This window comes from Lacerta agilis, chromosome 8 (assembly GCF_009819535.1).
Source record: "Lacerta agilis isolate rLacAgi1 chromosome 8, rLacAgi1.pri, whole genome shotgun sequence".
NCBI classification, from domain to species: Eukaryota; Metazoa; Chordata; class Lepidosauria; order Squamata; family Lacertidae; genus Lacerta; species Lacerta agilis.
This window is the reverse complement of record NC_046319.1, coordinates 63,543,686-63,559,885: the sequence shown is the minus strand read 5'-3', so window position 1 is coordinate 63,559,885 and position 16,200 is coordinate 63,543,686. Positions and strand designations below refer to the sequence as shown.

General features: G+C 47.1%; 1 protein-coding gene across 8 annotated transcripts in view; it reads left to right on the top strand.

Moving 5' to 3' along the window:
• Positions 1–16,200, top strand: part of LOC117051497 (mitochondrial peptide methionine sulfoxide reductase-like) — a 43,658-nt gene that overhangs the window by 9,437 nt on the left and 18,021 nt on the right. For 4 of the 8 annotated variants that reach the window (XM_033157917.1, XM_033157921.1, XM_033157916.1 and 1 more), the window contains 3 exons: positions 7,761–7,829; positions 8,445–8,564; positions 15,881–15,985. In XM_033157917.1, the coding sequence (XP_033013808.1) occupies positions 7,761–7,829; positions 8,445–8,564; positions 15,881–15,985 (294 nt within the window). The remainder of the gene's footprint in view (positions 1–7,760; positions 7,830–8,444; positions 8,565–15,880; positions 15,986–16,200) is intronic. The other 4 variants (XM_033157920.1, XM_033157918.1, XM_033157919.1 and 1 more) reach the window with 4 other exon arrangements.

Genomic DNA, 16,200 nt, shown 5'->3' with positions numbered 1-16,200 from the left:
ATCATGCTTCCTAGTTGTCTCTTTAAAATTTCTCCTTTACAATGAATCCCCGCATGCTGGAGGCCTCGTTTTTTTGAGGTTTCAGCCTGCTTGTTTAGGTTTCTGGAAAATTAAATGGGTAGGTAAGGGAGCGAATTCATGTGAACTCTTTAATATTCGCGTATGTAACTGCACATGCATTAACTCAAGGCATGGTTGGCGAACCAGCTATCTATATGTCAATGGACTCCAGCTCTGATCAGCTCCAGCCCCTGTGGCCAAGGGGTCAGGGATAATGGTCTCTGCAGTCCAGCAACATCTGGAGGGCCACAGATCCCATATCTCTGCATGAAGGCACCATCATCCCGCCTTGTACAGCAAGCCATTTCACACTCTGCAGCTGGCAAGTTTCCGTTTGAAGTGGGGGTGTGCTGTGTCTTTGCAATGTACACGTAGCCAAAAGGGAGTGCAGACAGTTCCTTTGTTGTTTTTTTAAAAAATGGTATGACTAGACCAGGATGTGACTACCAGTAAATTGAAACTTTCTTAGCTGTCCAAACACACAATGGCAAGGCAGCAGTTTCCTACAGAAGCACACAGTGAATTCTTGCATTGCCTCTCGTTCTGATACTCTGTTCATTTTGTTTGTTCGATTCAGCCATTTGTTTCATGATCCACGCATAGAAACCACATATTTTCCTGCTCACATTTCTTTTTGCCATTTATTTCTTGTGTCTTTTTTTTTAACCCCTGCCTGCAGTGGCAGCAGCTAGGCTGATCAGGGAGGCAGGAGGGCGACTGCTTCTTGCAGCCACCCCTGTATTTACCCAGAATCCCCTGTGCTATGACATTGGCACAGGGAGGGAGGAATTGTGGCAGGTGGCATACTTTTGATGGGGGGGGGGAGACCACTTCATTTACTTACAGTGCCTGGAGTGGCACAGCTGATGAGGAGCCTCCCCCTTTGCCACCAGAGCAGGTGAGCTCTCCTACCTCCAACTGACACGAATGGGTGTGATGAAAAGAGTACCCATTCATTCCCCAATGCATTTGCTTCAGAACAAATGAAAGATCGAAGCAGATTATCCCTATTCACTGATTTCAAATATGCTTCCTCCCCCCCAGTTTTCTTTCCATACCCCAGTACATTCAGTTCCATTCTGATATGAAATATACTTTTAAATTTTTTTTAATAAAGCTTTTAAAGCACAGTTTGCTGACACACTGCTTCAAATGCCACTGCAGGTCAGTCTTAACATTGTGTGATCTTTTCTATAATATATAGTATTTATTATTAGAATTGTTCTTTGGGAATTTGGGAGGGAATTACTATTTTATTTGTTACAGTTGGCTTACTCTTTGATTTTATTATTTGTATTATTCCTCCAAGGAGCTCAATGTGGCATGCATAGTTCTCCTCCCCTCATTAAGCCCCACAACAGTCCTGTGAGGTAGGTTAGACTAGGAGATGGTGACTGTCCCATGTTGACCCAGTGAGCTTCCTGGCTGAGGGCGGATTTGAACCCTGGCCTCCCAGGTCCTAGTCTGCCACTCTTAACTGTTGTACCACACTGTATCTCTTAATATTTTAATATATAAGCCGGCTTGGATGAATTTTTATTAGGAAAGGAAGCATGCAGGTTTTTAGTTATGTAGTAACATTTAAATATTAGCTTTCCTCCGGGGACATTAAAGCAGCCACTGTGTCCCTCTCCCCATTTTGTCCTCTAAGCACCCCTGGGAACCTAAGATAGGTTAATGATTGGCCTCAGTTTCACCCAGTGAACTTCATGGCTGAGTGGAAAAAAGCTCAGAATGTGCTGTTGGGCAAAGGTTCTTAACTTCTTGAGAATCGTGTTTTGTGTGTGTGTTTAAAGAGTCCCATTTCTAGTGTTCTACAGCAGCTGTGAAGATTTGCAAAGCTTGGGGGGTGGGCGGGCTTCAGTCTCCTCCAGTAGATCTCAAATAACATGGGCGTATGAATTCCATGGACTGTGCTAATTTCATCCAATAGTTGTTTAAAAGTGGTGATGTAAGAAGACAGAGTTCTCCGTTCTGTCCTGTATTCATCACATGCAGTCCTGTTCCTTTTCCATTTCATCTTCCACCAAAACCTGTGTTGTTCGTCTCACGGTCTGGTGTGGCAACATCACAGTTAATTACAGAAATCACACTGTCATTACGTTATTCCACTCAGTTTCAATGCAAAGGGTTGGGGGGGCATGATCAGTTATGTATCGTTTGTAGACTGAAAGCAACAACAACAACAACAACAACAACAACAACAACAACAACAACAACAGCGAATGCCAATCACATTCGCTGGATTGATTGCTGTTCTGTTCATGGGGCAGATGAAGAAATGCTGGCAAGTTCCCTTCCCATTTCCCATTTTTGTTGGGATTCCCCAATCTCCCTATATAAAATATAATCGGAAAACATTGGAATGCATGTTTATTTACTGAACAATTATGATTCATCTACACAATGCAGGTTATGAGACTGCAGAGCTGTGTTCTGGTTTGGATTGACTAAATCAGCTGTTGGCCTCTTACATGCCTGCTGCCAAACATTGTTGATATTCGCTTTCTTGTGTATCCTTCTTCGGCCAAAGCCCATTCCCTCCCCTCCCCCTCCTCCACCGTTACATTCTGCTCCTGCTGCTTGGGTATCCTCTAGAGAAAGATTTCCTGCTTCTCTCTACGCAAGCAGCCATTGTGCCCCTTGGCACTGCCCCTTCTCCGCTGATCCACATAATAACCAATGGTGCTAAAGGTCAGAGGAAGAAACGGGGATGCCCTGACTCACAGGGTTGAGTTATGTGCGGCCGCCCACATTGAGAACGTCCAGGCTAATCTTCCAGGAAGGTTTGTGGACTCTCCCTCCCTCCCGCTTCACCTCGGGAGGCCCCAGCAAGCAGCACTGAAGCCAAAGCAGGACTCGGCTGGTCTGTCCCAGGCTGTCTATAAACTTAGCCTGCTTCCATCTGTTGGGGTTGGAAGCTGCTCATGAAGCAAACCTTCCTGCTGATTGATCACGTGTTGTTTAAGAGTCTTAAAATAGAGATCTGCAGCGGAAGGAGGGCTGGCGCGGAGTGCAGGTGAGGAGAGAAATCAGTCCTGGGCTCTTGTAGCCTTAATCTGTGATAGAGGGAGTGTATAACTAGAATTACGGTGCTGGAGGAAACTGCAAGAAGATCAAACCTATCCATTCTGAAGGAAATCAGCCCTGAGTGCTCACTGGAAGGACAGATCCTGAAGCTGAGGCTCCAATACTTTGGCCACCTCATGAGAAGAGAAGACTCCCTGGAAAAGACCCTGATGTTGGGAAAGATGGAGGGCACAAGGAGGAGGGGACGACAGAGAACAAGATGGACAGTGTTCTCGAAGCAACCAACATGAGTTGAGCCAAACTGCAGGAGGCAGTGGAAGACGGGAGTGCCTGGTGTGCTCTGGTCCATGGGGTCACGAAGAGTCGGACACGACTAAACTTAGCAGAAGGCCTAGTTTCTTGGGTTGTGCGGCTGCATGGCACTGTTCTGACAGCATTGTTCCCCAGTGGGTCAGTGTGCCTGGCTGTTAACCAGAAGGTTGGTGGTTCAAGCCCACCTAGGGAGAGCTGTGGGCAGGGTTCCTGCTTTGCAGGGGGTTGGACTAGTTGGTCCTTTGGTCCCTTCTAACTCTACAATTCTATGGTTCTATGGTTCTATTCCATGAGTGGTCTGACCCCAGCTCTTGGCATTGAGACCTGCACCCTCGTTCAACTTGCTGCCAGTCCCCGTCCTGCTAGCAACGTCCTTTTAAGGAATGTTTGGGGCTTTTTGGTTTAGAGCAGTGGTTCCCAAAGTGGGTGCTACCACCGTCAGGGGGGCAGGTAGTGGAGTTGCCTAGGGGGAGCGCTAAGAGGCAAGTGTGTGGCAGAGGGGAGGTGCAGACGTAAAGGTCTTTCAGACTTGGAAAGGGTGGCATCACGGCATCAAGTTCACCCCATTTTGTTGAATAGTCTTGATTTGATTTTGAATAAACCTGCAATTAATTGCTACTGTGTTGGCGCCTGTTGTGTTATTATCATCCTTAGTGGGCCTTTCAAGCTTTTATTCTGAATAATGGTTTTTATAGGGTAGGGGATACCAGGAATGAGTTGACGGAACCAAGGGGGCGGAAAGAGTTTGAGAACTGGTGGATTAGAGAAAAAGCAAGTGAGAGAGGAAATGATACAGGTTTATTAAATGCTGCAGTGTGGAGAAAGTTCATCTGGAGACTTTGTTCTCCTTTTCTCATTACACATGTAATCCTCGTTTTGTGTGGAAGTTCCATCCTGGAGCCCTGCACACATTGGCGGAATGCACATAAGACCGCTTTGCCCCTTTATATTACGTTTTCGTGACATTTGGGGGCTAATTCAGGGCTCAGCACGGTGTGCATGATTGCTGGTCATTCCGATGCGCCTAAACTGGGAGTTGCCTGGACTAGAACTTGGTAACATCCAATGAAACCAACCGTTGGAAAATTCAGATTATTTAAAGAAATACTATAGCGTGATGAATTTGCGAGCAGGATATGAACTATGAGCAACAGAAGGAATCGGAGATTGTCGTATTGTCGTCACGGTATAAGAGAGAGAAGATAGGGTGCAGCAAGGGGGAGAAATAAAGAACCCAATAGAAAATGGGGTGAGAAGTTGACAAAACGAAAGAAAAAATCTATGTATTGAAAATTTTTGTGCAAGTAGTTAGAACTATGGAATTTGTTCGCCAAGAGGTGACAGCCACCAACTTTTGAAAGCTGATTAGACAAATTCATGAAGGACAAGGCCATCAATGGCTACTAGCCATGACGGCTGTGTTTCACGTCCCGCATCAGTGGGAGTGTACCTCTTGATTGCGTCGGGAGAGTTTTAGTTTAGATTCCTGCATTGCAGGGGGTTGAACTAGGGGTCCCTTCCAACTCCAGTTCTATGATTCTGTAAGAAGAGTTCTGCTGGATCAGGCCAAAGGCCAGCCATATACTTTGGGGGGAGAGCAGCAGCAGGACAAGGAGGGGCCCAATCCCCCTCTTCTGCTGTTATTCCCTGGGACTGGTATCCAAAGGAATGCTATGCTCCCTCTGATCCTAGAGGTATTATATAGCCATAATGGCTTGTAGCCATTGGCAACCTTGTCCTCCGTTAATTTGTCTCATCCTTTTTTAAAGTCCCGCTGAGAGTAAGTTGTTGTAAGCCCTTAGAGTAGTGGCGCCGATCACTTCTGGGTTCTGTGGAGCGGGGCTGGTTGCCGTTTTCTATGGGCTCTCAAGTCACAGGGTGTCCATGGGTCTCCCTATGCTGTGGCAACCTTCCAACACCCCATGTTTCGATCTGGTCTCTTGGCTGAGATAGCAGAGTGAAAGAAGGCTTTGGCTGCACAGTCACCAGGTTGTCCCCCCCCCCCACCTCCAACCAAGATTGCCCCAGATACAGTGGTACCTTGGTTTGCAACCGCTTTGGATTACGACCATTTTGGATTACAACCACTTCAAACCCAGAAGTGCATATCCCTTTTTTTTTTAATTACAACCCATTTTTTGGGATTAAAACCCATTAATTTTTTTTGGGGGGGGCATTTGCAAAAGTGCACCTTGGGTTACAACCTCTTGGTTTACAACCGGACCTCTGGAACGGATTATGGTTGTAAACCAAAGTACCACTGTATAGGGATGGGTGGGAGGAGAAATTTGATCCAGTTTGCATTTAAAGTCAGACCTACCCACTTTACATTTTTCTGAAATAAGATGCGAACCGAAGCACATGGGAATCCTTCAAAATTTGCGCTTCTCCTAGTTTTGCAATGCAGTTCTCCAGCATAGACTAAGTGTGCATATAAATTCATGTACAAGTGAAAGTAACATTCAAAATATCGGAGAAAGCTCTTTTTTTGGGGGGGGAGGAGGAAATGTGTATATTTGGAGAAAGTGCAAGAAATACAAATGAATTGCAATGAGGCCATTATTCATATTTTAGTCTTTTGCAAACTGAAATGAAAAATGTTGGAAAACTGAACTTACAGCTGGAAAAACGAGGAACTGAAATTGATCTATTTGCTCATCCCAGAAACCTCTGCAGTGATCCGTTGGGCAGTGGGGTGTGGGTGTGTGAGTGCCCATTGCCCCGGGGGAGAGATGCCTGGAGGAGGAAGAGGAGAATGACTCTTGCACCCTTATTTCTCCTGCTGCTAATGAGAGATGGACTCAGCAGTGAGCTCTCTGCTGGCCTCTCAGCCTTAGAAAGCACCTAACTGTGCCAGTTGTTGATGACGGCCGTGTTATAGTACTTGACAATATTCTTGGCATCTGGTGGGGGAAAATGCTCTCTGGTTGGACTGGGTTGGAATGGGGGGGGGGAAATGGTCAGGCAAAAAGTTGCAGTTTTTTAAGGGTGCTTAGGTGGTCTCTCGCAGAGCTACGATTCCCAGCATCCTTAATGGTTCCCAGGATTATTCTTTTTTTGGGGGGATGGGGAGCCGTGACTGTTAACGTGTTATTATATTGCTTTAAACATTATGGTCTGGAGGTGACTTTCCCCCAAAGAATTCTCTCCAGTTTGTTAAAGGTGCTGCGAGTTGTTAGAAGGTCCCTATTCCCTTCATGGAGCTACAGTTCTCAGAGTTCCCTGCGGGGGGGGGGGGGAGGAATGATGGTTAAACCATTCTGGGAAATGTAACTCTGGGAGGGAGAACAGGAGTCTCCTAGCTCATCTCAGCCCCATAACGAAGTACAGCTTCCAGAATTCTTTGGGAAGAGCTTGTGACTATTTAAAGACGTTCCCCCACTTTCCAGTGTTCTGACAGACAGTGATCCTTGGATGAAGGGTGGTATAGAAATTTAATAAATATAAATTTCAAAAATTGAAAGGGGTACTGGGCAGATGCCAAGCGCTCAACGTAAAGGAAATCTTGCTAGTCCGTGAGAAAAGGAATGATAACAATAGTAAGAGATACACCCATGGAGGATGAGGCTCTGCTGTTGGAGAGCCATTGACCTGGCCCACCAGTCTCTTTTCATGTTCTTCAGTACATCCTGCATGGCAGATCTTGAACTGGCAAAGTGGGTTGGAGTAGATGACCCTCAATATCCCTTCCAAACATATGATTCTATGACAGTAGGTGTATACCGCAAGGATAGCCAAGGTGATACCTTCCAGATGTTGTTGGAATAAAGTTCCGATCAACTCTGATCATGGTCCATGCTGACTGGGACTGTTGTGAGCTGGAGAGAGCAGGAAACAACAACAACAACAACAACAACAATTAATAATAATAATAATAATAATAATAATAATAATAATAATAATACTTATGCCCCGCCCATCTGGCTGGGCCTCCCCAGCCACTCTGGGCGGCTCCCAACAGAATATTAAAAACACAATAAAACATCAAGCAATAAAACTTCCCTAAATAGGACTGCCTTCAGATGTCTTCTAAAAGTCAGATAGCTGTTTATCTCCTTGACATCTGATGGGAGGACATTCCACAGGGCAGGAGCCACTACCAAGAAGGCCCTCTGCCTGGTTCCCTGTAACCTTGCAGTGAGAGAACAACCAGAAGGCCCTCAGGTTGAACGATGGGGGTGGAGATGCTCCTTCAGGTATACTGGGCCGATGCCAGTTAGAGCTTTAAAGGTCAGCACCACTTGCTACCCCTGTGTATAGGATTGCAGTGTGCACTGTTTTGTGATCCTTGTTGTGACCCAGCTCCTGGAGACTTAGTGAGGAGATTTTCACATCTCTTTCTCTTTTCCCTCTGCCAGCCAGCCATGCCGTCAACAAAAACCCAATGTACCCGCCATTCCCGGAAGGAATGCAGATGGCAATATTTGGTACGTGACTGGTTCTTGTTTTGTGGCCAGGTTTGAGTACAATTTCTCTCCGCCCCCGTTGGGTTTCAGTACTGGCTGTCCTCGAATCTTGCCCTAGAACAGAAAGTAAAGAAATGAATCCAGAAATCATTTGGCCCACCGATGGACAGCCATGATTTCCCTGCAAAGAGAACTGTAGCAGTTGCAGTTCTTCACACCCATAATCGGTGATACTTGCCCTAGTTTCTTTGGGGGAAAGCCATGACTGTTCAAAGGGGCATAAGAGTGCTTTAAATTTATTGTGTAGGTGTGACCTGAGACAGCCATGGTGTGTTTGCTGAATGCATGAAGCATGCTCACTGACCCTGCCCGCTTCCCCTGCCCCTAGGTGTTGGCGCTAGTTTGAATGTGTATTGACATTGAATTTGCAGTGGTTGGGATGGAGCCAAGAGGCATGGCCCCACCCCATTCTCCCTATTCAGTGAACACGTGGCCTGGGGCAAGGAAACATCACCACAACGCTGTGATCACCTTTCATAGCAGTGATAATACACCGAAATGACTCAAAATCCAAGAATTCTTTCTGTAGCCTATTCATAACGTTCAGTTTTTCCTCCTACCTCTTTTCCTACCCAGGCATGGGGTGTTTCTGGGGAGCGGAGAGAATGTTCTGGAAGCTGCCGGGTGTCTTCTCCACCCAGGTGGGCTTCTCAGGAGGGTTTACCCCAAATCCTACCTACAAGGAAGTCCGCAGTGGTGAGTGATTTTTCTCCCCACCTCTCTTAGCCCTTGTGGAGGGTTTTGGTTATGATCTTCTTGCCTAGTTAACCTGTGAGGTAACATCCCAACATTGCAGTTGCAATCGAAATTATCCAACCCCCGTTGCAAATCAGGTTTATTATCAGAATTTACAGGCTTTTAGCTGTTTGCAATGAGCAAATCAAACAAAAGCAATAGAAATGAGTAGACCAGGTTTGAGACTCTAAAGCAGAGGACTCTAAATCTTATGGCCTGCCAGACATTGTTGGACTGCAGCTCCCATCATCTCCAGCCAGCATGGCCAATGGATGATGGGAGTTATTGTCCAGAAATAGCTGCCAAGCAAGCCTTTCTGGGGAAGGCATTGTGTAAGCAAGATGCTGAGGAAAAGGCTGTTTTCCTAGCAGCCACCCACCTCTCATTCCATTGGGCAGGGTATCTAAGGACATTAAAATTATCATATTTTTGCATGTTTGACATACTTAATTCTGGTTCCGGAGCCCACGAGAAGTGGCAGGCTGCCCTTCCTCAGAGGTTTTTAAGCAGAAGTTGGATGGCCATCTCTCATGTACGATTTAGTTGATATTCCTGCATTGAACTAGGTGACCCTCAAGGTCCCTTCCCAACCCTACAATTCTGTGACAGTTTGGTACCCAGAAGACTGGAGCACCATCTCCTGCTTATTGAAAAACCAGTCGCCTGGGACACTTCTGCATTCCAGAGGTCAACCAGGCAAGAATACCAATCTGCTAAGAACAGGCATAGGACTCAAAAGAAGAGGCGGGGCCCACTAGAGTTGTTGGGACTCTCAACTTCCATCAGCCCTAAGGTAGCACAGCCAATGGCCAGGGTTGATGGGAGCTGTAGTTCAATAACACCTGGAAGGCCATGTTTTGCCCCACTTCTGCTCCAACAAAGAGGTAGCCCTCTGGACATTCTTGGATGATGACTTCTATCATGCCTGGCTGTTGGTCCTGATGGGAAACTTGGAACGTTGGGAGTGCACCTCATTGGCTAGCCCTGGTGGAAAGAAGAAGCTGTTGAGGTGCCCCTCTTCCAAAACATTAACATCAACTCACGTGTTTGGCTTGGTAAAGGGAGGTCCTCTTGGCCTTATTTGTGCCTCCCCATCAGAATCTGGAGCAGCTGCGGAAGGGTGTGAGTGGCCCCCGTTGTTAATGAGAGATAGCACTACCCTTTTAGTAATATCACTGTAGGATGTGGCTGCCCCATTTCCCCCTCAGCACGCCAATGCATTTATGGGCGAAGTTAATCCCCCCCCCCCCCGCAACATCCTCAACCTGGATCAATCAGAACAGACGGTTTTGCAGCTTATCTGTGAAAACATTTTGAGTGCTGGTACAGGGGATTATCTGTCTGCAAGAAATATTATCCACGTCTGTTGTCTACATTCTGGGTATTAACACAATGCAGCTGGGAAAAGGAGGGGCTTTAATTATTTTATTTATGGGAAAGTATTTCTAGGCTGCCATATTATAAACTTTCAGGGCGTGGTGTACCATGATAAAAACATGGTTTAAAACAATACAAATAACCATTAAAGGGATGAAAACGCCCATTGACATAATAATAATTTTATTAATTTATACCCTGCCCATCTGGCTGGGTTTACCCAGCCACTGTGGGTGGCTTCCAACAAAATATAAAAAATTATAATATGTCAGACATTAAAAACTATCCTGAATGGGGCTGCCTTCAGATGTTTTCTAAAAGTTGTGTAATTCTTCTATCTCCTTTTTTAAAAATGCTTTTTTTAAAATGCCTGCAAATCCAGAGGGAATTAGGTGCTGAATCTCTGCTAAAGTTGTGTCCCACAGCATAGGATGGAGTACACCAAATGCACAACTTTCAGCTGAGGCCATTGGGATTTCTGTAACATTGGCATCAGCTTACAGCGCTCCTCTGGATGATCTCAGTGATCGAGCTGGAATATAATGGCTCAGGTTTTCCTTAAGGATCTCTCTCTCTGTCTCTCTCTCTCTCTCTCTCTCTCTCTCTCTCTCACACACACACACACACACACACACTAACTCTCTACTGCTGTCTGGTTGGCAGCCATTTTTGTACAAATGTAATTTGATTCTTTCTCTCAGTTCCATCCATATACTTGGCCAAACTTGCTTATCGTAGATAAACTATGGAGTTTGTTCCCACAAGAGGCAGGGATGCCCACCAACAACATGGGCAAATCTAAGGAGAACACGACTTTCAATGGCTCACCGCTGTGGAAACCCCTGCCCTGCACTTCTTTTTTGGGCAGAGCTGGGCCCGGAGGGTGCCCAGGAGGGAGGCAGCGGCTCAGGCACCCTGCAGCCTCAAGTGCTGCCCAGGGGTGCCACGCCCCCTTCCTACGCTACTGTGGTGGCTACTAGTCCTCATGGATATGTTTAGAGGTCATGTGCGACTGAATACCATCTGCTGGAAACTGCAGGAGGATTGAGTGCTATGGCGCACAGGTCATTGCGGGCTTCTCAGGGCATCCAGGGAAGCTGAATAGCAGAAGAATGTTGAAAGTGCTTCTCCATAGATTTATGGAATTCGCTCCCACGAGAGGTTGTGGCGACGACCACCAAATTTGGGCAGCTTAGAACAATCTTTAGAGCAATCCACTCCCGAAGCCAGCAAATACAAGACGCCTCATAGTATAATCTCAAGTCTGGCAGGGAAAAGCCACCTCTTTTCCCCTGAGCATCTGTTAACAATTTATATTTTATCCTTAGCTTCTTCCCCTGCCAGATATATTTTGAAATATCTTTCTGCCATTGTTTGAAGTGTCCTGCTCCACTGATTACTGGAATCAACTGGAATCGAAATAACATTCTTGGCAATACATTCATTTTTATTACTGATATCCTTCCCCACAATGATACATTCATCCTCCCCCATACCTCAAAATTTCTCTTTATTTCTTTCCAAGTGGTTATATACGGTAGTTGTGTTCAAAGATATTTACCGGTATATTCTTTGCTGTCAACCATACCCCTAAGTATTTCACCTTTTTTTCTATTAACAGTTCTGTTTTTTGTTGTAAGTCATATTTTTTACCAACATTTTTGTTTTATTTTTATTTAACTTAAAGAATGAGAGGATTAGGCAAATGGAGGAGGATGCTCTCCGTGGACACGATGGCTGTGTTCTACCTCCCCTGGCAGAGGGATGAAATGGAATCCCAGTCACTAGGTGCCAGAAGTGGGCAGGCAGCTGCTGCCCTCAGGTCCTGCTTGCTGCATCCCCATCGGCATCTGTTTGGTCACTGTGAGGACAGGATGCTGGTCTAGAGGAACCACTGGGCTGATCCAGCAGGGCTGTCCTTATCTCTTGCCCTCCTAATGAAACGGTGGTCTTGTCTGCAATTGCTTTGCTTGGCTATTTGGGGTAGCAGCTCTTTTGCCCGCCCTTGCTGAGCACACCCTTCCCAGTCGACTCTGCTTCTCTCTCGCTGGTTGGCTGGCTGCAGATAAAAGAAGGCAACAGACTCTTATCTCTTCATCCCCACCCCCCCTTACATACATACATACTGTGTTGGGCTGCAAATGTAGCAGAGATGCATCTAATTATAACCTGTCTCTGAGCTTAACCCTTCCCTAACTGGGCTGAGATGATGCATCTCCAGATAGAGAGAGAGGGAGTGTGTGTGTCCTGCTCTTGCTTTTCAAATTTAAGTCTGTATCTGCTTCCTGGGTGCCATCTGGGAAGAAAGGAGACTAGGAGATCCTTTGGCACCTCTGGGGAGGAGAAGCGAGGCCTGATCTTAAGTAATACTGGTGCAGATGTTAAAATCCCCAGCTCAGGATTAAATGTCTTATTTTGGGTTAGGATATGGGGAAACTGTGGCCCCCTGGATGTTGCTGGCAAACAACTCCTACCATTCCTGACACTACGCTAGTTGAGGCAGATAGGAGTTGAGTAACACGACAGAGGGGCACCAGTTTCCTATCCCTGGGCTAGAAGCTGGTAGGGTTGCCGTATTTTGAAGAGCGAAAAAGAGGACACATTTGCCGACTTCTCCTGTTAACTACCGTATGGGTCGCTACAACGACTCCACCCATGAAAAAGAGGGTGTGTCCTGGAAAAAGAGGACATATGGCAACTGAAAAGGGTTAAATGCCATATTGTGTTAAGTGAGTAGGGAAGGAGGCTCAGTTGCCTTGCAGGAAACCACTTGGTGTTAGCACCCTATAGTGCTTTCTTATCTAAAGGGGTAAGTCAGCATCATTTGCCTTGCTCATATGTAACAGTCAGGGTCAGGGTCAAAAGGTGGCTTCGTTGGGCAGCTGCTGAAGCCCACCCACACCCCTACAGGGGTCCTGCTGTTTCCACCCAGGGCCTCACAGACCTGCTCTTCCTCCTTGCCTCAAGAATTGTTGATCCAATTTTACAGAGGTACTACTGAAACTGTTCTCTGTAATTCTATTACTGCCTGGTATGGCACAGCCTCTAAGCTGGATAAGAAGAGGCTCCAACGAGCAGTAAGAATTGCAGAGAGGGTAACTGGTGTTAGTTTGCCCGCAATAGAGACACTTTATGCTGCTCGAGCCAGTAAGAGAGCAGAGAGAATTGTCGCAGACCCTTCACATCCTGGTCATTACCTGTTTGATTTACTTCCATCTGGACGTCATTACAGGACTCTATACACAAAAAAGTCTGGGCAAAGGAATAGGTTTTTTTCCTTGTGCCATCTAACTGTTGAATTTGTAGTTGTGTGCGGGAGGGAGGTCAGTTGGTGGTATGGGGTTCCTTTGTTAGGCTGTTGTATTGTGAGGGGAATAGTGTTTGTATGAGTTACGATTTTCTTTACGTTGCAATGTAGTTGAAGCAAAATTCCAAGTATGATTGATACTTGGCCAATAAAATTATTCCTTATCCCTTATTCCTTGCTTTTGCTACCTGGTTTATTACAGAATGCAGCCGATGCACAAACCAGATGATCTCGTTGCCCCAAGAAGGGCTGGCATAATGAGTTGGCACCTGGCAAGCCCCTCTCTGCTAGCAGGGCTGTCTCAGCTTAGGCCCCTTCATTGCCTCTTCTCCACATTCCTGTTTGACTGCCCTCTCCTGGTGCACAAGCAATGACAAAAGCAGCAAGCAGCCTCTGCTTGCTTTGACCTCTCCATCTGGATGGACTGGGCCTCGGAGGGTGAATTGGCAGTGATAACAAATGAATGGGCAGGTGCTGACAGGAGCAATAGTACTGGATTAGAGAGGGCCTGTCCCAGAATCTGGGTTCGGCCTGGTTCTTTATTACGCTGCAAAATGGTCAGGGGGGATAACCCAGTGGCTATTTTACCCCCTGCGTCCCCAGTGCAATGTACCGAAGAACCTTCTCTTTCATCCTTTACCTACAGGTAGTTTTGCAGCTAAGCTCTGTCAGCACACCCAGGCAGGCAAACTGTAACGGTGCTTCAGATCATAGTGGTGATGTCAGCTCCCCCACCCCGCCCCACAGGCTTGTGCCTATCCGTGCTCCTTTTGTCTTTCAAGGCTGTTGGAGGAAAAGTTTTGCCAAACAGCGCAGGGTCTCTGGTGTGCAGCTATGCAGTGCCTCCTTGGGTGCAGCAGAGGGCAAGAGATGCACGGCCGTGCGCATCGGCACGCTGCAGCAGCCTCGAGATGCAGGCCTATTTTGAGGCTGCAGCTGCAAATCTCTCTCTGCCGCAGGGGAGTGTGATTCTCAACACACACACACACACATTTTTATTTTATTTTTGGTGCGGGAGGGAGGAGTAGGAGAGACTGCCTTGTTTCATGCGCTTGCACACTCTGTGTTGCTTTGCTAGCATGGCTGCTCCCTGAGCCACACAACTCCCTGCTCTGGCCTGCAGACCTTGGCCTGCCGAGCAGGAGAAGATGGGGAGCGGGGGTGGGGGTGGGAAGGCTTTGCCCTTCCCTTCTGCTCCTGGTCCCCCACCTTAATGCATCCTGGGCGAAAGAGCCCGTGGCTGTTCCCCATCTGCTCCTCCCCATCCGCCTGTATATAGGGCAGCTCTCAGCAGGCGCTAGTGGCTCGCTCGGCTGCCTTGCTCATCACGTTGCACGGCTGCCCCTCCTTTTCCTCTTAATTACCGTGTGAGGGGCAGCAGGTTTGCTTGAGCAAAATTAACTGGAAACTGCTCAAGGGAAATGGCCTCCCCAGAAGCATCTCCAGCCCTGTTGGGGTGGGAGGGGGTGGGGGAGGTGTTGGGTAGTGAGCACCGCTCTCCCCCATCCCCATCCTGACTTTATATAGGAGACAGTAATACCAGGGAGATGCTTCAGGTACTACCAATAGGGAAGGAGGCTCTGGGTTAACCCTTGCAGTGTTGCTCGCTGTGGTTCTATCTTCCCCAATCCATCCGCATGCATAAAATTCTGCTCAGTACTGTTAAGGCAGATGCAGGATTTGTTTTGCTTTGGGGTTTTTTTTTCAGCCATCGGATGGCCAACTGCTTGTTTTGGAGTTTGGAGATTTGGAGAATACCTGGGTGGCATGCAGAAATGCGATGCAAAACATAATGCAGATCATAAAACAGTTTGGTGAGGCTTACTCCACATAATGCAGATGCTGTCCTATACGCAGGCATAGCAGGAGAAGAAGGAGGGCCTCCTGGATCAGGCCAGTGGCCCATCTAGTCCAGTATCCTGTTCACACACTGTGGGAAGCCTGCAAGCTGGACCTAAGCACAAGGGCAATATTGCCTTTGCTGGCCTGGATCTTGCATAGCGCTAAAGCCAAACTATGCTGCTGCCATGCTATTGAGAACTAAGCTATGGTTTGGCTTAGTGTCATGCCCAAACACAGGCTCGTGGTTTGTCTTGCTCCAAATGCATCACAAGCTGTAACCGAGATTTGTCCTTGGTTTGCTACTCATGGTTTGTTTTCGGGAGACTACTTGGAAACCAACCATGAGCCTAAGTTCAGATATGAAGCTAAGCCAAACCATGGGATAGCTGTCGGTATCATGGTGGCAGCTGGACCAACGGAGGAGCAAAGCAGCTATCTTCTAAATGTGCATGCTTGCACGTTCATGGTTCTTGGTGCTGATCCCAGCGCCCTTGTTGTAAGCTCTGGTCAGCCACTAGGGGCAGATATTAGCTGTTTTGGCCCACAGGCCAGACTTCCCAACTGGGGATTCTGTAGCGCAGCTGATCCCTGCCCAAAACAGGGTAGTTGTAAGCACCAATCAGCTGACGGGCACTACAGCAATCCCTCCTGGGAACGGTGCTTACAACAAACCACTGTGCTAATCCAAAGGAGTAAGGAATTTTCAGGTTTACGGAATAACAATCTATTCCTCCACTTTCTTCATTCCCAGGGATGACAGGACATGCGGAAGTGGTCAGAGTTGTGTTTGACCCACAGATCATCGGCTACGAGGACCTTCTCAAGTTTTTCTGGGAGAACCACGATCCAACCCAAGGTAACGTCTCATGTCAGAGGAAAGGGAATGAACAAGAGCTCTAACTGGCCTAGATAGAGCAACTTTCCCCAACTCAATGCCGGAATTGTGTACCATGACCAACATCACCTTGAAACAATTTCCAGCAGGAACCTTTCTCAGCCCAACCTGGAGATCCCTGGGATTGAACCTGGAGCCTTTTACGGGTAAAGCCTGTGGTCTTGTCACAGAGGTAC